Source organism: Euleptes europaea, unplaced genomic scaffold (genome assembly GCF_029931775.1).
Source record: "Euleptes europaea isolate rEulEur1 unplaced genomic scaffold, rEulEur1.hap1 H_1, whole genome shotgun sequence".
In the NCBI taxonomy this organism is placed as follows: Eukaryota; Metazoa; Chordata; class Lepidosauria; order Squamata; family Sphaerodactylidae; genus Euleptes; species Euleptes europaea.
The window spans coordinates 887069-907872 of record NW_026612049.1 but is presented as its reverse complement, the minus strand read 5'-3'; the positions used below and the strand labels follow the sequence as shown (position 1 = coordinate 907872).

At 40.8% G+C, this 20804-nt stretch overlaps 1 protein-coding gene across 13 annotated transcripts in view; it reads right to left on the bottom strand.

Annotated features, from left to right (window-relative positions):
• LOC130492890 (nuclear factor 1 B-type) overlaps positions 1 to 20804 on the bottom strand; it is a 444072-nt gene that overhangs the window by 300705 nt on the left and 122563 nt on the right. For 6 of the 13 annotated variants that reach the window (XM_056866639.1, XM_056866645.1, XM_056866640.1 and 3 more), the window contains exon 2: positions 703 to 1234. In XM_056866639.1, coding sequence (XP_056722617.1) covers positions 703 to 1234 — 532 coding nt within the window. Of the gene's footprint in view, positions 1 to 702; positions 1235 to 1597; positions 1618 to 6869; positions 6983 to 17095; positions 17174 to 20804 lie in introns of those variants that run through there. The other 7 variants (XM_056866652.1, XM_056866641.1, XM_056866643.1 and 4 more) reach the window with 3 other exon arrangements.

Sequence of the window (20804 nt, the reverse complement as noted above, 5' to 3'; positions counted from 1 at the left end):
TTTAAATACAATTTGGAAGTTTCCACATGTAAACAAATTTTAAATGCTTATCTATGCTGCAGAGAAAAAACATACTTGATATTAGGAGAAGGACCAACCGGAAAACATCAATAAGGCCATTAAATATTGGCTGTTTGCACAAAAGATCCATAATATCCAAATATTTTATAAGATCATTCCCTCCCTAACCCAGTTTTTTATAGTAGTTATATTTTTTTCTTCTTAACACTATTAAGCAGCAGGTACAAGACTGTCAAAGATAGGACATTTTGGAGGACTTTGATTCATAGGGTCGCCATGAGTCGGAAGTGACTTGGCGGCACTTGACACACACAAGTGGCAATCTTTGTGAATAAAGAAGCAAATGTACAAAATTTATTCTAAAATTTGCATTCACTTATACCAATAATGCCAGAGTGCCAGTGTTTCAATAGTAAAACGTTGTTTTGTAATTCACACCAGAAACTTCCCTAATATTTTGGTGTGCCTTTAAAGCAAGTTAGCCTCTCAGAGGTACATGACGCTCCTATAAATAAGACAATGAGCATGCACTGATATACATGTAAGCAGCTCAATTTAAAACTTGCACGCATCCCCATATATATATATCCCATTATTAATTAAATGTTTGAAAGCATTTCCTTAAAAAACAAAGGCCTTTAGAATCAACAGTCAACATATTAACATAGATCAACAACCTACCTTGATCCTGCACGTAGTATGCCAGAAACAAATCAAGCTCCTTGACTGATACTGTTATGTGGTGGGGCTGGACGCAAAGTGCTGGATTTGTGCAATGGGGGGATTTCATGAGCCGTTCTCCATCTGTACTTTCCAACGGGATACCTTTGAAAAGGATCACCATGACTAGATCCAGACGCCAGACTTTGTCCGCCTGTCGCAGGCAGTCGATCCTCCTAATCTTACCCTTCTGGTCAGGATTGGACAAAACACAGCATGGGTGCTTCTTCCCAGTAACAGTGAGCACAAAATCCTCCCGATACTCTTGGCGGATATCTTTGCGCAGCTTGGCGAGAAGCCTGGATGCCCACTTCTGTTTAATTTCAGGCTTTTCACTAAGTAGCTCATCTTTGACTGCTCTTTCCTCATCCTTTGACATTCGCTTTTCATGTTTTTTAAAGTACTTGCGTTTTCGAGCCTGAAGGTTGAACCAAGTGTAGGCGATTGCACGGACATGTGGAAGAAGGGCCTCAATGAATGGGTGAAATTCATCCTGTTGGGAAAAAAAGTGAAAAAGACAGCAAGAAGTAAAAAAGCTGTTCCAATTGCACAATCAGGATAACAGCAGCACTTTTAAAAAAATGTACAGTATCTGAAGTAAAAATTAAGGTGAAGAAACTCCATGGACATATCTAAGCAGCTTTTTTCTTAGATCAACAACCGGGAATGCTGCAAAAACATCTCCGCATCTGAGTTCTGGATAACAGATACAGTTTTAATTTGTACAACTACACCCTCCCCACCTCACCTTCTTTTGGCCCTCAACCGAGTTACAACTATATTGGTTCAAAATTAAGAGATATATGGCTTCTAACATTTCCAATTCAGATTTATGCACTAGCACATCAAGCAGTACCATGTTTAGAAAGGATGGTGCTATTATTTTAACACATCTGATCAGAAACACTGAAAAAGCAGAACTGGATTGTACAGCTGATTTCTCTTCTCTGCACAAAGCATATATACGTTAAGTTCCCACTTGGAGCATGCACTCAGCAAAAAAATGGTGGTGGCACAAAGAGCATGCGCTACTCAACGTGATCCATTCTCTTATCAATCGCCTGACATTCCAGTGCTGAAACAGTATCATTCCAGCAGTTGTAAGTATAGGAAACAGGATATAGTAAGGAAAAGGAAGTAGAAGACATAGCATACAAGATCCCCACACAAAGCTTTGCACTTTGATTATCCTTGGTCACCCATCTTTTTCTTCTTAACTCTACGAAATGAAATTTGATGTATTTAAAGACAATAAATTATACAAGTATTTCTCCACCAACTCCTCTATACTCCACTGTGGGGTTCAAAACAGTTCATGAGTGTGTGGCAATTATTTGAACGCCCCTAAAAATCTATCTGAGGCATACAATGAAAAGGGACAACTTGGCACAAACTTTGCATTCTTTGTGCTTCAGCACCCTGTGGCAGGGTGACATTAATACTGCATCACTGCTTTGCTGAAATACATGCAATGTATTTACTGTTTCAAAGAGCTCCCCCTATCATATGGCTTTCCAAAGCGCCATACAGATTTATTTAATTTTAGTCTTTATTGTAATGATGGTGCCTAAATAAATAGAAACTAATTTTTGTCTGCATATTAACAATTACATTACTTTGGAGGACAGGATGTTCCCACTTTAGGTTGAATCCTATAGACATGTTCACATTTTGGAGTAACTTTTGCCACATATGTAATGCATATTTTAAAATGTCACTTTTGTATACTAATTGGTATACATTATAACAGCCTGAACGCTAATCACTTCCATAGTTAGGTTCTGAGAGAAAACCGGGTGTGGGGAGGTTGTTCCTCTCCCTCCCCCCACATAAGTGTGTGTCTTCTAACAGAATTCAATTTCTGTTCTTGAACTATATTAAGCAGCTATTTATTTCATTCAGTAATGAAGCTCACTCAAACTGCAATTCTTGAGTCCTTCTAAAAAGAATAATAGCATTACAATTATGCCAATTGATTGTGTTTTTTCAAGCAGACAAAATAAATATATTTTATTAAAAAACAGATAACTCAAACAAGTCTCACTGATTCCAAATAAACATTATAACAGTGATATAAATTAGAGAACATGATTAAATATCCAGCTTCACCATTATTTAAATTGTTTGAATGAAACTCTGGTTTTTAAGCCAAGAAAACAGTATTAAACAAATAAATCTAGCTCATGCGAAACTTTACTGCGCATGCTATATTCTGCATCTTTACATTTAAGGAAAACATAAGTTTTCAGAGTTTCTTCTGCAAAATTACTGCAGTTCAATTAGTGAATTACTTCTCTTCCATAAGGAGGAAAAAATGTAAACCCAGACTGAACAGAGCATGAAAGGATTATAATACGAAGAGCAGCAAAATGGCAAAGTAGTATTAATTAAAGCGGCCAGTGTTTTCCAGCACAGCTCTGTACATTTCTATCACTCTGAGGGCTCATAAACTAAATCATGGAAAGAGTTAAACCACAATCTGCTCTTTGTGTGGGAAGGCTGCACCGTTCAGAGAAACCACAGCCCACGATAAGACTTCCCTATCTCAATACACTCTGGTGCCATTTTTTCTTAACTACTAGAGTTTATTTTCCCCTCTCAAAGATTGATCTGCATAGAACCTCCATCAAAGAAAAATTAAAGTATATAAGTAAAAGTATAGAATTGAAGATGGTGTGAGGAAGAAATGTATCCAATACAGTTTAAAAATTATTGCCCTAAATATCATTCTAAACACTGTAACAATGGAATGCCCTACTGTATCTATAAGCTACAAGTTCTAATATTTTGGATTTTAACAAGAAAATTATAATGTTTTGGATTTTTAATGTTACTCTTTGACAACACACTTTTTATGACGTAAAGCATAAACTTAAGCACACTCACACAGAAGTAAGCCTTGCCACATTCAATGGAACTTACTCCCTAGTAAACACGCTTAGTGTTGAAGCAATGCAACTTATTCTGTATATTAAACTGTGGGAAATGGACTGCTAAAATGAAGGGTACACAAACAGCTTTAGAAGCTTTATCACCAGAGCAGTAGCAATAGGAAAAAATGTGTACTTTCAGGAAAATTATAATGCATTAAAGCAGAATTGCATATTCTAATTTAAAGTGGTATTGCAGGATAAATTGGTAATCTTCAAAATGTGTCTGGAGATTTTTTAAATATAACATCTCAAATCATATTCTAAACAGAGATCAAACGCATGCACCCTCTTCAAAACAGGTTGAACGGCCATCTATGAAATCTGATCTGTTGTAACTAATACTGGTAGATACAATACAGGCAAATAAATTGCATGTAGCACTTACTCAGGTGAATCATAACTGCACTTTGCAACAAACATTTATGGAGATAAGTTTTTCAAATGTTGTAACAAATGGCTATTCCATACACACTAACAATTTGTATTATTGCTTTTTCTTCTTTAAGTGTGAATATAAAAATACCTCTATATTTACAGTATAGTTTTGATAGGTATATACGGTATAGTTTTGATACGTAGGCCAAGTTCTCTCTTCATAGTAGCAACATTAAAAAGTATTTCCACCCCACCCCTTTTACTGTCTTCTGAGCCTTCCCATAATCTATTTTCTAGTAAATTTAGGAGACAATCCTTTCCCTCCCTGCTAAATAGTACTATTTTACACCAACCACTTCATTGGTGTTTTCTATTTTACACAAAAAACGCCGGGAAGAAAAAATACTGTGGAATTTTTATGGTTCCTGTGCTACTAATATGAAAACTGCAAGAACCTGAGAGCACTAAAAGAATAGCAGTACATAATACACCATATTTGTACAACATGGAAGAGGGAAGCATTATAGTGCTAGTCTTGTAATCTGTCTTAACAGGTATATGTTTCATTGGTACAGACTGCCTTTTAGCAACTGAAACAGATTCTCTGCCCCACTGATTTCAATATAGTTTACTTTCAAGGGAGTGTGCTTGGGATCTCAACCTTATATCTACAGTAGCAATTGCAACTTCCAGCTACAGCTTTAAAGCAGAAAAATAATTATGCATACCAATTACTTTTTCAGCAGCTGGTTTTATTCAGCCAATAATACTTTCAATTCTAGTATTTTCTAAGATTTCTGAGCACAAATATTTTGGCATCGCCTGTCTTTACAACAAACCTCAAACCCTGTGCAAGTGGGAAAAGTAGGGCAGGTTTTCAACATAATTTTTGACTACATATAATGACTGTATATAATATTCAATGACATGCCTATTTGTCTTCAAAATAAAATAACTCGTAGATACAAAACTCTTGAATACAAAAAAATCATTTCAAAGATTTAGAAGACACTTCTTAGACCTGTTCAAGCTGCGCTATACGAACACTTTACTACTAAGGGTGCTTTTGAAATTACTGTATACCAATTACCTGTATACAAAAGTAGCATTTTAAAATATGCATATGACAAATAAAGAACTGATAGGACTCTTCTGTGGAATCTGTGAAAATTGTGCATGAAAATTGTGCATGAAAGAAACCATAAAGCTAGGAAATAGGAACAGCCTATTCCTTATAAAAGCGCCTTACTTTTAAAATTCAATGCAAACTCTAATATATTCAGAATCAGCACAAAGCACCAAATAATGAGGTAAAGACAGCAATAAGGTATCTGCAAGTAAGTTGCACTGAAACCAGTAAGCGAACATTTTCAGAACCAAGTGGAGATTTCCTGAACTATCAAATTTTGTCCACAGCAGAGAACCCAAGTGAGAATTTTAAACGATACATTATGTCTGTATCTACACCAATAAGCCCATATATATATCTACATGCAAAGGTGCTGACTTTTAAAGTGTATCAGATATCTTATACCACCTATTTCCACCTGTTTTGCACCAATGAAGTTCACATTAACTTGATGAAATTATCCCTGTTAATGCCAAGCAAAATATAAACAATAAAAACGTGTCAGCCAAAAAAGCTGCAGGACTGTATCCAATCACTGAATAAACCTTATCACTGTTTTAATCTTCATTCATAATTTTGTGAATGCTTCAGTCCTTCAGAACCACAAAGGTTTCTAACTGTCAAATGAAATCTTAATTATTCTGACTGTTATCACAAATATACCTCAAACATACTTCATTCTACACCTATTAGAAATACCAAGGCAGAAGAAAGAGCTACAAATTGCATGCTCCTAACACTTTGGAAGAATCAGAACTGTCCCAGAGATTCATTTATAACTCACTGCCAGGAATATACTTTGTCAATGGTACTAATGTTAAATGCTATACATACGTACACACCTCATATAGCACTTCCTATGCTACAATTTATACTGGATCTCAAACTATATTCTATTTCCTTTATTTATTCAAACAATTGTGTCCCACCAATAACCCCAAAAGGCTCACCATATGGTAAAACTGTAAATATCTTATCTGCAGAACCATATTCTATTAAGCAATTTTTATACATCCTGAATGTTCTTCAAAGTAATCAATTAATGTTCTATTTACAAAATTACTCCTTTTTTATGTCCAAAGATATACAAATGTCTGTAGGCCCAATGTCTGCAGGCAAGTTTGCTTCTGACCTTGGGTGCTGACTTTAGAAAGTTAGGAGCACCATACCTACGCAGGAAAAGTGTGTTGGAATACCCAAACAAGAAATATCCTACTGTTCAGCCACCTTTCCTCAAACCAACCTCATATTATGATTAATTCAGCATGGGATGGTATTATGTTACCGCAGTCGTTGCTTAATTAAAAAGAAAGGAACACTTTCCCTTTCTAGCCCTTCTAAGTAGACACTGAGCCAGTTAAATAGAAGCGCTGAAAAGACAGCAGGAACCATTTTATCAATATGCTTTCAACCTGCTTTTTAAGTATAGCCGTTTCTAATGTTTAATCCCCGTGCGTCCCCCGTCAGACCTGTTTTAACAATGTGCGTATTATCGGCAGCATTTTAAAAGACTAAACCCCCCCCCCCAAAAAAAAAACATCCTGCAACTAGCGAGCAGATTTCTACAAAATCACATGCAACGATTGCAAGCACAGCCCGAACGCTAAAACCCAACGTCCTTTTGAACAGTCCCACCAATTCCGGCCCATCAGCAACCCGATAGCAAGTTTGGAAGAAAAAGGCGGCTGTACCTGAGTGAGACAGATGGGAGAATACATCATGACTTCGCTCCGAGAACGCACTTCTGCGGGGAGAAAAGTATCAAAAGGGCAACGATTTCATCTGTTCATTTTACAGGCACCGGAGGCTAACGAAAAGATGCAGCCAGCCGGGAGCGACCTCCGCTTCGGACCGCCACAACTTCGCAACAAAACCCCCCCAGTCCTCCTTAAATAGCCCAAGATTCAAGTTCACTCCGAGCGCTAGATTTCCCGGGGTGAAATCCAATCTACACTTTTAACCCTCTTGTTCTCGGAGGCTCGGTCTTGCTGCTGCAGTCGCTGCTAGTGGGTTGGGAAAGGGGGGGTGGAGGAATTGGAGGGCGCTGGAATGCAATGTAGGGAGTTAAGGGGGGGAGAGAGAGGGGGGGGAAAACCCGAGACTTTTTCCTCCCTCGCGTTGCCTTTCTTGCTCCCCTCGATCTGCAAAGTGCTTTTGAAGAAAGCGGCGAGCGGGACGAGACACCGCGGTACTGTCAACCGCTTTGCCAAAGTTCAAGGCTGCAGCAGCGGAGCAGGAAAATCCCGGCGTGTGATGGCAGGCGAAACTTTGCAAGGCTAGCGCGCCCGCGAGGGAGGGCGCGCGCGCGTCCCCCAAGGCTGCAAAACGCTTCGCAGCAGCGCGCAATCGCCGGGCTCCTCTCGCAGCAGCAGCCTGTGCCTCTCTCTCTCTCTCTCTCTCTCTCGGTCTCTCCACCCCCTTTCCCTGTGGATGTTCAGAGCCTGCTTCCCAAACGCCCACTGTAATAAAAATGATCTCTTGAAAATTCAAAGCGATCTCTTTCCCTCCCTTCCCCCCTCCTTTATGCACTCCCTTCTGCAAACCTGGAAGTTCAAGGGGGGAATTGGCGGGTGAGGTATTGTGTGCGTGTGCGCGCACAGACCGTGATTTTCTCCCCCCCCCCCTTAAGCTCTCTTCCCCAAATCAGACTTCAGGATTCTGGTTTATTATTTAATTACACAATCATCGCTTATTACACTCCTCCTCCGGCCGCTGCTGCAAACACATTCCTTCTCTCCCCCCTCCCCTCTTCTCTCTTTATTAATCATCATCTGGTATAGTACAAGACCTCGGCTGTACGTTTTGCAAACATGCCTGTTTTTTGCACACGCGCACACACACACACACCCAGCTTCTCCACTAGTTAACCGTTAGGGGACTGAACTGGATCTAGATTGCTATTCAGTATGAGGTCACGAGTGTTGTGGCACAAGTTCTCCAAGAGCGGGAAAAGGGGGAACCACCCTGCGTTGCTCCTTTTCAAAGTACAGTACAAAACCCCCTCGCGGAACGAGGGTAGGGGAAGTGGGCCGAGAAGAACCTGAGAGGAAGGCAACAACCCACTTTGTAGACCCCGAATCTGGCAGACGCTACAAAGCGGGAAACTTTTGTCAGTTCGCTGCTAATTAGCCAACTCACAATGAGGCGGGGAGAGAGGCAGGCGGGGAGGGGGCTTTGCATACATTTGCAATGTCTGCAAACCCCGCTCTCCTGTCGCCTGCATGTGGAGCACTGAAAATGGGGCCGGGCCTCTTACAAGACTGTGTGTGCGTGAGAGGGGCGCTTCCCTCGCGGGGAGGCTCTTACACGTGGCCCCCATCCCTTGCCCGGCAGTGGAGAGCTCGCTCGTACGCGTATAGGGCTCCCGGTGAGGCTGTTGGGTCCCTCCCAGGCGGGCTTTCCCTTTTATCCTGCAGGAGAAAAACTCAGGGAAGCGGCCGGCGGCGGCAGGGGGGGGGGGGGAGAGTGAAAGAAAAAACCCCGCAGTAGCAACACACTAGCAGTCTGCTTTCAATCTCGCCAGCCAGCTCGTGCCAGGAAGGAGTGCGCGCGCGCGACTTTCTTTTTTTAAAAGGAAGGAGTTCGCGCGCGCGCTTGTTTTAAAGACTTCAGGAATGCAGCGAAGTAAAAACGCACCCAGCCCCCCTCCCCCCCCAGTACCCACCAACAACAACTCCTGTTCTCACGGTGCAGGAAAAAATATTATTATTTTTGTTGAGAATATCTCTACACGCGCCCAGTCTCCAAAGCCTTCAAAAGAGGTTGCAAAGGAGGGGGAGCAAAACCGTGCGCGCCCGTCTGAGAAGGGTGCCAACTGGCCATCCTTTTGCAACGTCTTCCTCTTTGCACCAGGACATTGCGGCAGCTTGGGGGGGGGGGCGCCGGTTCCCAGACCAACCCCCGCGCTCCAAACTTTGCCCGGAGGGACCCACGTGCTGCAGCGCGAGCACCAACAGAGGCCCTGGGAGCGCGCGGGCAGGGTCGCTTCCCAGCTTTGCGGTTTGCCTGCCGCAGGTCAACTTTTGGACGCCTCCTTAGATCCCCCTTCCTTCCCCACAAGCTGTCCTGGAGGGGCCAGTGACTTTTTCCCTTTCCGAAGTGGGGTTTATTCACGTCAGGCGTCTCGCAACGGCATATTAAGAGAATCAGGCAGGTTCAAGTCAACCATGAAATGGTCACTTTTTAACCCCGTCCTGTCCTCATTAGGGAAATACTCAAACACAGCCCGATCTCAAAAGGGGCTCTTAATGAGGGGAGCTTGCCAAGTCGACCAGCTGCAATTCCCATAAATTTACAAGCCAGAGCAAGGGGGAGGAAGTGAAGGAGGGGGCGTACACAAAGCAGGTAATGTCAAGCAAATAGCTGGGTTCAACATATTAACCCTTCAGAGTTCACCCACTTCAAGGTGCACTTCCAAACTGTATAACCATGGTTTAAATTGCATATTTTCTGCCTGTTAAGAAGCATTTTACAAGTGATAAAAACACATTAGCATAAGCCAGAGAGTTAGGCTATATTTCAGGATCAACGGCACACAACTCTTTTTTTAACCATTGCCAGAAAATGCCTCGCACGTATCTTTTTCTAGGCATTTGGATAAAAATTGACAATTCTAGTTTTAAAGACTGGAATTTTCCTGTGAATAAGCATTCTATGAATTCTTAGATTCTCCTCAGCACAAATTTACTAATGCCCTTGAGCACACTTCTTTCAGCACTGGACTCTTGCGTAGGGCATTATTACAGGCCTCATTGTGAGACTAATATTAACCCCTTCCACGCTGTTTAACAAAATCCTTCCAGCCATTTACTATAGAAGTGTTGCTTCTGGGAGTTGCCCATATTATAAAACTCTTAGCATAATTATCAGAATCCTTATTACTGCTGGAAATATACCTTTTTCACCATTTACACTAAGAGCAATCAAGTAAGACATGCTTATCAGCACTAAAGCCAAAGGGAGAGGAAGAAAGAAGGAGAACAAGTTCAGGGCTAAAGCCAGTATTACCTTGGGTCATTAAAAAAGGCATATGTGTACAAAGACAGCTTTTAAAAAATGTCAGGGTGATCAAAACCTTCACACATCTGCATTTAATCTGATGTATGATAAATTAATGCCTGCAGGAAGAAGAAAATAAATGAGGGTTGGTGTAGTGCAGTGGCTAAACAACAATCTGGTATACACTTCTGAAATCACAAGATGCTCAGAATGCTGCTGCACAAGCTCACAGATGCCGGTTTTTCCTTGTTCACGAACTCTCAACCAACTGCTGTCAGCATTAGCCTTCCATGTCTGAATGGGGATAACGCTACTGAACTAGTTTATTGTGTTAGTGTAAGAATTTCTGAGAATGTCTATGGAGTGCTATAAATGGTCTAAAAATAAATGCTAAGTACTAGTTATTCTTAAATTATCTCTTTGGTTGTGTTGGTAGATGGCAGATCATATCGATGACCAAGGGTAACCATGTACCACTTGTGATAAAGACATGGCATATTATGCACAATCATTATACAGTCTCCCTCAAAGTTTACGTGTGTGTAAAATACAATCAAGTCACAGCTGACTTATGGCAATCCAGTAGGGTTTTCAAGGCAAGAGGCTAACCAGAGGTGGTTTGCCAGTTTGCCATTGCCTTCCCCTGCATAATGACCCTGGTATTCCTTGGTAGTCTCCCATCCAAGTACTAACCAGGGCTGACCCTGCTTAGCTTCTGAGATCTGATGAGATCAAGCTGGCCTGGGCCATCCAGGCCAGGATTCCAAGTTTATGCACAATCAGATAAAAGAAGAAAAAATTGTTGAGCGCTGTTCCTCTTTCACTGGTGTTTGGTTCTGACGTCTTTTCTTTAGTGGCAATGTGAGACCTAGGGCACAAATTAGTCACCACTGTGGTGCTTTTAAAGATGGCCTTTTATGTTGACTGATCCCTAACCTACCACATGGATCTCCATATTGTGAGTCTTCACACACTCACCTAATGGTCACCAGGAATGTGGGGCTTGGATATTCACTGTTTCACATTCAGTTTTCACGTTGTAAGTAGTTCTATAGGCTAGGAAGGGATGAGAAAATGCCATTTTCAGTGCCATTTCCAATTCAGTTATAGCATGTTCCCAGCCCTAAGAAAGGATCAAAACTAGCTGTGCAGCCAGTGCAATGTTTTATATTAATGTAGGTGCAATGTGACCCTTACCTGGACAGCCCAGGCTAGCGTGATCTTGTCAGATCTCAGAAGCTAAGCAGGGTCAGCCCTGGTTAGTACTTGGATGGGAGACCACTAAGGAAGTCCAGGGTCACGATGCAGGCAGGCAATGACAAACCACCTCTGAACGTCTGTTGACTTGAAAACCCTACAGGGTCACCATAAGATGACTGCAACTTGACAGCACCTTCCACAACCACCACCAGTATAATGTGACTGATGCAAAGTAGTTGGAATCATAAGAAAAGGCAAGCTGACACTGCATCCGGACAAGATAGGTGTGGTGCTGGTCAGGAAGGCTGACACTGTGGAGCTGACGGACCTACCTCTTTTAGATGAAGGGGAGTTACAGAGCAGGTTAAAAGCTTAGATTATGAACCCAGTCTTGGTGTTTGAAAAGTAGGTTGGTTTAGTAGTCAAAAGTGCCTTCTGTCAGCTGTATTTAGTCTCTCTTCTTAGACTCAGCCAATCTGGCCATACTGATCTATGTTTTGTAACTTCATGGTTGGACTATTATAAATTGTTCGATATGGGGTTGCCCTGAAGACAACGTAGAAACTTGCAGCCTGCTTCAAAATGCAGCAGCTTTGGTTACTGTCAACCAGCAGAAACATCTTGCCTATTTAAACAACTACATTGGCTTCCATTTTATTCCTGAGTTCAACTCAAGATGCTGGTTATAACCTTTAAGGCCTTTATGTCCTGAGACGCACATATCTGAAGATCCATCTTTCTCCACATGTTCCTATACACCATTTGTTCTGCTAATGGTCATCTTCTGTGTGTGTCCCCATCAAGGGTTGCTTTCTTGGCATCTACTGGAACCCATTCCTTTTCAGTAGTGGCCCATACTTTATTGAATAAGGGGCAGGAATACTCTTCAGTGGTCTTTAGAAAGGACATCAAGGTATTTTTAATGTTTTTATTTTTTGATTGTAAGCCATATTGGGTATCTTATACAGAAAGGTTTGAAAGGGCATTTAGTGGGATTTGAGCTACAGACGTGGGTTTTTCTATAAAGTGTTTATGTAAATGGTTTATTTGATGCTTATGGCTCTAATGGAACAAAATGTAAGTCATCTTGATCCATAAAGGGAATGGCAAAATATACATGTTTTAATGACTACATAAAAAGAGACTTTTATTGTAACTGGTGTTTGCCATTATCATGGTGAACTTCATTGCTGCATTTTCCTTCCAATCTGGCTCGCTTCTGGTATTGGAGCTGGGTTTGGGGAAAATGTTTCAAGTGCTGTAAGAAGGGAGGCCAGGGCTACCCCAGCCTCACCTACAAATTTTTGCTTCTGTAAAAATGACACCCCAGCCCCCTGCTTTACACATGCATAATGCAGAAACAAGAATAATGTGGATCCCCTGCCCCTTTACAATTAGTTCAACAGTGTTAATTCTTGTTACTGCTAACAGCTGTTCTAGTACACTGCTCAAAGGAGTTACCATGATGGTATGATGCTGGTTTTAATAACAGTAAAATAATGGGCAGAGTCATTTAGGGGAGCATATTTTCTTGCACATGCGCACACACATGCAAACACATGCTCACATTTTCAATAATAGAAAATAAAGAAGACAATAGAGCCCACTGGTGCTGGGGGAGGGGATGAAAAGCATGCCATGGCTCTGTCCTTAGGTGCCCTACAGACACAAGGCCCATCCTGGCCTGCCTTTCACTCATTGACACACAAACAACCTAGCACTGCTAGCTTAATAAATACCTCAGTAACTACATGCTTTTCCAGGAACAAGATTCAAAGCCAAGAGTAACCAAACCCATGCCATAAAGACATCCTTTGAAAGGGAGTGGAAATTGTTTTGTGATTCATCTAAATAAATGCCCATCTTTAATAATCCAAGCATAATAACTGCATGCTGACAACATCCGCCAACTCTAGGAAGTTTCTCCTGAGGACATTAAAGCACTGTAATTACTTAAAGAGAATACAGAAGTATAAACAGATAATAATGCACACATGCCAAAGCCAAATGTCCACTTGAAATATATTTTACTATAAACTGTCTCTGGCAGAATTTACACTTGGTAGATTTTGTGTGAGAAATAATGCTTCAAAAGAAACATGAAAAAAGCTAGACCTCAGGAAAACAAAAAATGTTTCTTTGTTCAGAGAGGCCATACGCACACTTGTAATGTCTATGCTGAAACTAATTTAACAACTGTCAATGAATTCATTTTTTATATACATTTGTTTATGCATATGTGTATGTTGTTGGTTTCCAGGCATGATTTCATTTTATACCCACTGCACTGATGCCTGCAGTAAATGTTTGATTCACAGTGACATAACTTAGAAACTTGTAGTTCAAAGTCTGCAATCTAAGGTAAACTTTAATTGTAGATGCTGTGTATGCGAAACTAGCCCTCAGTGTTAGATAGGGATTGCTCTCGTTTTTGTACATAAATAGTATTTTTGAAATATATACTCTCATCCCAAGCATTGGAAGACACAGAATACGCAATGGAAAGAACCCAACAAAAAGCCTGCCATGCCAGCACCACAGTGGAACTCTTCCACTTTTCCAGAGGCTTTCTACGGATTAGACATTTATGTACCATCCAAAATTTGTTTGCATTTAACGAGATCTCATCTAAAGACATTCCTACAACAAAAGTGACCCATTTTACATAGCACATATGCCCCCTTGTATCTATTTGTCTATACATCAAAGAATACATGCTTACTTGCTATTCATTAACACTCCCCATATCCTAATATATCTTTTTTTGTATTTTGTGGGGGCACAATTTAATTAAGAAAATACATTAATATTATTACTGCTGACATGCACACAGTTATTAAAAGCATAGCATGCAAATTTGTCTGGCTAGATTTCATGCACATGTACAGTCTGAAACTCACCAAGCAAGCAGCACTGATTTCAGTGCAACACAGGAGGTTAGCCAGCTCAACTGTATGATTAATGAAAAACTAGAAACCCCGAAAGGCCAGACGAGTGACACATCCCCCCCCCCAGCAATTCTCCATAGATGACGATTCAGTGTTTCGTTCTGTAGAACTCAGAAACAAATGATTATTCTTTCTGCCTTAGTGCAGAACTTTGCATACACATTCCAAAGTACTTGGGCAATTATATTTCCAAGAGGACAGTGACAGTCTAAAGGGAAAGGCCTGCATCTAGATTTCTGATGATATGGGAGTTTAAATAATGCCCATTGTGTGAGACAGCTCTAGTTTAGTTAGAACAGCACTGTTTTATGCCTCTAAAGCCAAGAGGATATGTCTAATCTTACCATGTCCTATTGCATAAAGATGGGAGGGTTTTCCTCCATACTTCACTTCAATACATGCGGCAAATTCTAAGCTTCTTCCAGTAAACTATTATACCGGTATGCCATTCACATGTATGATACCTTTTGAAAAAATCTTGGTATATCCCTTCACAACTTTTATTTCTGTTCTAAAAGCTTTCTCTGTTAAATAATCTTTCTGACTTTTAACAGTTTCATATACAAATAATGTCCATCAGCCTATTTTTTAGTATGCCTAAATATACAAATATGCGCAGAAAGTAAAGTGTGCTTAAGTACATTTAGAAATGTTTTGAGTTTTACTTTCCTACATTTCAGTAAAAAGACAATCATAAATCTAAAGCGCAAATACAGAAAACATTCCTTGGGAAATCCTGTTGAACTGTAAAATAAAAGTGGAGTTCTATACTGTACTACTGATCCTTTGGGGGGGATTCCCTTATGCTTGTATGTGCTACTGTACTCACACTCACTTGTTCAACAAAAAGGTCTTGAAGGAAAATGTTATTTAGGTTGAACTCATAAAATAAATGGAATTGTTAAGTTTTCTACATGTACATCAGACACAAGATGCCGATGTATCTATTTCTATATTTTAAAAACTGAGCAAAGCTGTATTCCTACTTAGAATTATACAGTTATAAATAATTGCTATTCTCTCCTCTAAAATACTTTTTTTAGACAGTGAAGAAATGTGCATACAATGCAGGCATATTTCGCAGTGCTCAGCTTCATAAACGTCTAGGGTGCACACATATCTTTCTCACAGTGTGTGTGTGTTTGACCTCTGTCCACATATGGTTTGATGGTGTCTCTAATAACCAAGCTTTCTCCATTTTGCAGACCAGAAAATGCAAACATCAGACCTCAAATGTAATACTGTAAACCACATCGTCTTATGTTACACATCTTTGAAGTCGTCACCCTGACTGCATAAAGGTCACGTTCATTCAGCCCTCACTCTCACCAAATACAGCAAAGGCTACACAAAAACACAAATGTATTAATCCAAAACCACTTGAAGAATCAATCCCAGCTGCTGACAGTTTATAGAGTTTTTTCTTTAAAATGCAGGATTTACAAAAAAATAAAGGTAGTTTCGAATCGTAGTTCAAAAGTTTACTTTTATGCCTGTGATTAAGTTTAATGGGATCAGGATCATTTCCAAGAAAGAGTTAATCGTCTGGGTTTTGGCGCCTTTTCTCTGCCAGCTACTGTACTGAAAGGGGGGGGGAGGCTTGGTGATCTTGTCTGTCCCGTCTCAAGTTCAATGGCAGCCCTTTCCTGCTGCAGGAGGCGGCGGCGATGGCCATGTTCGCAGCCCTAATAATAATTCAGATCACGCCACATCGGCATCTTGTGTCAAAGTCGAACTGGCTTCCCCGCCCCCTTCAGCCCCAGAGCTGCCAAGTCCCCGCACACTCCGCATTCAACCACAGTTTAATGGATGGGACATTGTGCGCTAAAATGCGGCCCAGACAGACACCCAGGCGAAGAGGGGACAAGTGGGGAGAGGAGACGCATACATCTATCCGGGGAACAGGGACGAAAGCCCGGAAAGAAACTGTATCATCTCCCAGCAAAATAGGAAAGACTGGGAGGAAGGGAAGTGGAAACAATAAGCCAGCCACAAAATGCGCAAGCAGCTCTAGAGAGCGAGAGAGAAGAGGGATGCAAAATAAACACTCCATCCTTTAGTATAGCGTGGCAAACATTGTCAGAGAGGTCCTGGCAGAGATTAGCTAGGCGTAGAGAACAAAGCACAACATTTCCCCAAAACTGCAAGAAACCATTCCAAGTTTTCACGGACTGAGAAAACACGCCCAAGTTATCAGAACAATCGCTAACAACAGCTGAGCAGAAAGAGCGAGAGACCCATCGGCAGCAGCCGCGCGCAGGGCAGGGCGGAAAAACAAAGCCAGAGGTGCAAACGAATCAGCCAGCCTTTTATATTGACCTTGTCCAGCGTTTCACTGATAGCTGCCAGACAGAGAGAAAGGGGGAGGGGGAGGGAAGCAGGAAATGCACCAAGTTCAGCACTTTTGGACGCACACTCCGTCAACTGTTTCCTGGCAATAAAAATGCGACCCACATATCAAAGCTGCCAAAAGAACCGAAAAACAAAATAGAAACAATCCACCATTTGTAGCTCATCCTGTAACATCTGAAATGATAGCATCAACAGGGGGCACAGGCGGCATCCACTTTGTAAACCAAAGACAAAAACTGGAGGGGGGAGAAAACAACCAACAAGCAAGTTTAAGAAAGAAAGAAAGAAAGAAAGAAAGAAAGAAAGAAAGAAAGAAAGAAAGAAAGAAAGAAAGAAAGAAAGAAAGAAAGAAAGAAAGAAAGAAAGAAAGAAAGAAAGAAAGAAAGAAAGAAACCCGGATCGTTTTCAGTGCCACATACCATTGTACTGTATTGCATTAAAATCTATGGGATCCTGAATTCTGTAACACAATACGGGACCGTTGGCTTCACATTTCTGTTACCAAATTTATTGCTTTTCTCAAGGACGCCTTTTGGGTTTTGTTTTTTAATTTCCAAGAGTAACCCTTCTGTCTTTTTTTACGTATAGATGTTTATATATACAAATGAAGAACGGGGGAAAAAAATTTTTTTGCTCAGGCTGGGTTTTTTTTTAAGGCAAAGAGAAAAAAAAATCTTGGCTAGAGGACGTTGGGGCGAGAGTAGCAAAGACCCCCCCCCCCAAAAAAAAAGTCTGCAGGCAGGCAGTGAGCGGCCCCCGCCTCCTCCTCCTCTCTTTTCCAATCTTCCTTCCTCTTTGAGTTGCGAGGCTGCAGAGTAGGTTGTGGCTGACTTGAACGCGGTCCAGGAAAGGCTGAGCCCTTTTTTTTCTCCTCTCTCTCTCTCGAGCGGGGCTGGTCTCTCTGAACGTGTGTGCTGCCGCTGTTGCTGCTGCTGCTGCCTCTTCCTCCCTTCCTTTCCTTCCCCCCCCCCCTCCCGAGCCTGGTTCTGCAGAATGAGCTGGCGAGGCAGGCGCTGAACTGTGCACTTGGCCTCTTTCCACCCCGCTCCGATTGGCCCGGGCCGCGGCGGCTTCCCTTCCCCACCACCCACTCCAGCTGCCTTTGCATTCCCCACCTCCCCGCCCCATCGCTCTGTCGGAACCCGTGGGAAGCGCGGCTCTTCGCTTCCGCCTGGCGGCTGCATGAAACACCAGGAGAGAAGGGTGGGAGGGGGCAGCTACGTCCCCATTCATTGCAAAGTAGCCAATCAGCCGGGGAAGAGCCGGAGGGGGGGGGGTGCCGCACTAAAGTATGCCGTTCCAGACAGGTCAGAGACCCTGAGATCAGCGCATGTCAAAGCACTCTTGTGCAGTTTCTTAAACAAAAGTGTGTGTGTGTCGCTGTGCCCTGTTTCCAGGGCTGGCGTAGACGAAAAGGTTTCACTACGAAATAATAACACGAGATCCCAAGGTTGAGTTTTTGGAGGGGGGGGGGGGAACACTGGCTTTTATTTGCACACCAATAGGCCCCTACTCAATTGGATAACAGAACTGTAAACAGTAAACAAGAACGGCAGGGAAATAACCGAACCAAACCTACAGAGATCGTCGTGTAATATCAGAAGATGGACAAAGGCAATTGTATTATAAGAAATATTATAAGAAATATAATTGTATTATACGAAATGGTTTGTTTTTTTTAAAAAAAATGACATCAACCTGCATCCCTCTTCAAGTTTGAAGTTATTAAACTAGTACTCTGCCCATCTGACTCTGAGCCACCAGCTCTTCCAGGGAAGTTAATGGAAAGGTAGATGTGCAGGGAAAAGAGAATCTGGGGGTTACCGCACTTGTATGCCCAGCGCTCTATTAAGCGTTTGAAAATGTTATAAAAAATACTGTTCGCACTTTCTATGTATTCCCACCGATGTATTAAGAGTTTGAAAACGTTATAAAAAATACTGTTCGCACTTTGTTTGGCCCCTTTCGCTGTGAAGACGTCTTCCAACCATTTATAAGCCGTGGTATCTAAAAACCCTTTTAAAGCGATGTTTTTTATAACATTTTCAAACTCTTAATACATTGCTGGGAATACAAAGTGCGGTAACCCCCTTAGACTCCTTGTGGAAATATAAGCAAGCCCTCCTGAGCCATAAGACTTTATGTAGGCAGAGGAAATCTAAAAGCATCCAACATTAAAAAGGGAATGAACCATTGTATTTTATGATTCCTCCCTTCTGACAGTTATGCATAGTCCAATGGCTTTATTAATTTACCTTGGTGCCCAGCAGTTTTTACCTGAATGGAATTATATAAATATGATCTTTCAGGGAAAAGCAGCACTTACAAAGTTGTGCATGGGGGGAGAGGAGGGGGAGAGAGAGAGAGAGAGAGAGAACTGATTTGATCATGTGTTAGGTATTAATTGCAATACTGTAAAAGGGAATACAATTATAATGATAGAAAAGATTTTACATACATTTCATATTTCAAGTATCTTATGTGAGAAACAGTAAAGTGAGATATTAATGCCCGGATAATAAATTTTAAAGACTTTTTTGCCAAGAGAGTTATGACTGTGTAATTTCACAACAGAGGCTGGTGGCTTGCCTTCAAATACTCCATTTAAAACTACCAAATTATACTGTGAGCACGAATACAACATATCTCGCTACTTGGGCCTAGTTAGTACAATAGGATTGACTTGAGACACATCAGGCTTTATAATTAGCCTGGCTGAATTCCATGGATAGTTTACATTTTATTATTGATGAAAATTATTTTTGCAGTGCAAAGACTCTGTTAGTAATTTAAACTGAAGTTCTAAAAATGGCTTACTGTTGAAATGAACAAAAAACCCTGGCATAACCTAGGAGGAAAAGCAGCTTGAAATTCTGAGAATGCTGCTTGAATTTCCATTGGATAGATCAAGAATACATGCAGTAGGGAGAAAACAATTGGAGCTGCACAAAGTTTGCTTACCTTTGTTTAGTGAAAGTGATTGCTCAGACAGTCTGTGCCATGGACTTTGCAAACTATATAACATCCAGTCAGTTATCTGGTTAGCAGGCCTTTTCCCATGTTTTTTTTATATAAATGAATGAATGATATTAAGTGAATTAATGATATTAAGTGAATTAAATGAATGATATTAAGATATATACACTACATTGTTAAAAAATACACTACAACGTTAAAAAGCCTGACCATTTACTTCCAGTGGAGCATGTTCAGAGTAAATGATCTGAAGTCCTCATTTGTAATCTTTACATATCATGAAAATTAGTTAAACCATGCTCTGCACAACCTCTACGCACATCAATAAATTTAATCCCCCTCCCCTATTAGGTGAGAGAAGTATTTCCTGCACAAATCATTCTATCAAATTGGGTACAAATTAACTTTGGCTTCTGGTAGGGATCAATACCTATGGCCAAAATGTTTTATACATATATCAAACAGAATACTATAACCAGTGCTTAGCAAAACAAAAAAACAAAAAACTCCCTTGTTAAGAAGGATTACCCCAAACTTCCTTTTAACATCCAGTCATATCAATTATTTTGCTTGACAAAGTTAAAATTCCTTTGGTTTCTAGTCAATTTGTTTTTTGAACAAATTCTCATAATTTCAAGAACTGGGTTAAAATATTCACCATTAAAATCTTCACTGGGAAAGAGTGATATCATATTATTGTCTTGTTTTTTTTAATTGGAAATCCCATAAAAGAAAAACAAGGTAGTACATGTTTCTACCTACTTCTTTTTTCAAAAATTGATTTTACAAAACATATAGGTACATTCTAGGTTGCACTGAGTTTTGCATACAATAGAGCTAACAAAGTCCAGTAGTGATATCAAGTTGGCTTAGCCATTCCCCCCTCCCACATATGTTCTTAAGAACTATGATCAGCTATTGCCATAGCCTCCAAAAATCTCTAGAACTTCCTTTGAAAGTATTACATTAAAAGCCGTTTAGGAAATAATGAATATCAAAATAAACAAAAGACAAGTTTCAAAAATGTACATGAAAACCATAATAGTTGAATCCAAGTACTCTGTCATGAATCAACCTAAAAAGATATTATTTTGGTAACAGCATCAAGAGCTCATCTGTGAAGATGGTGTTGTGGGGCCAGTGCGCATCTTC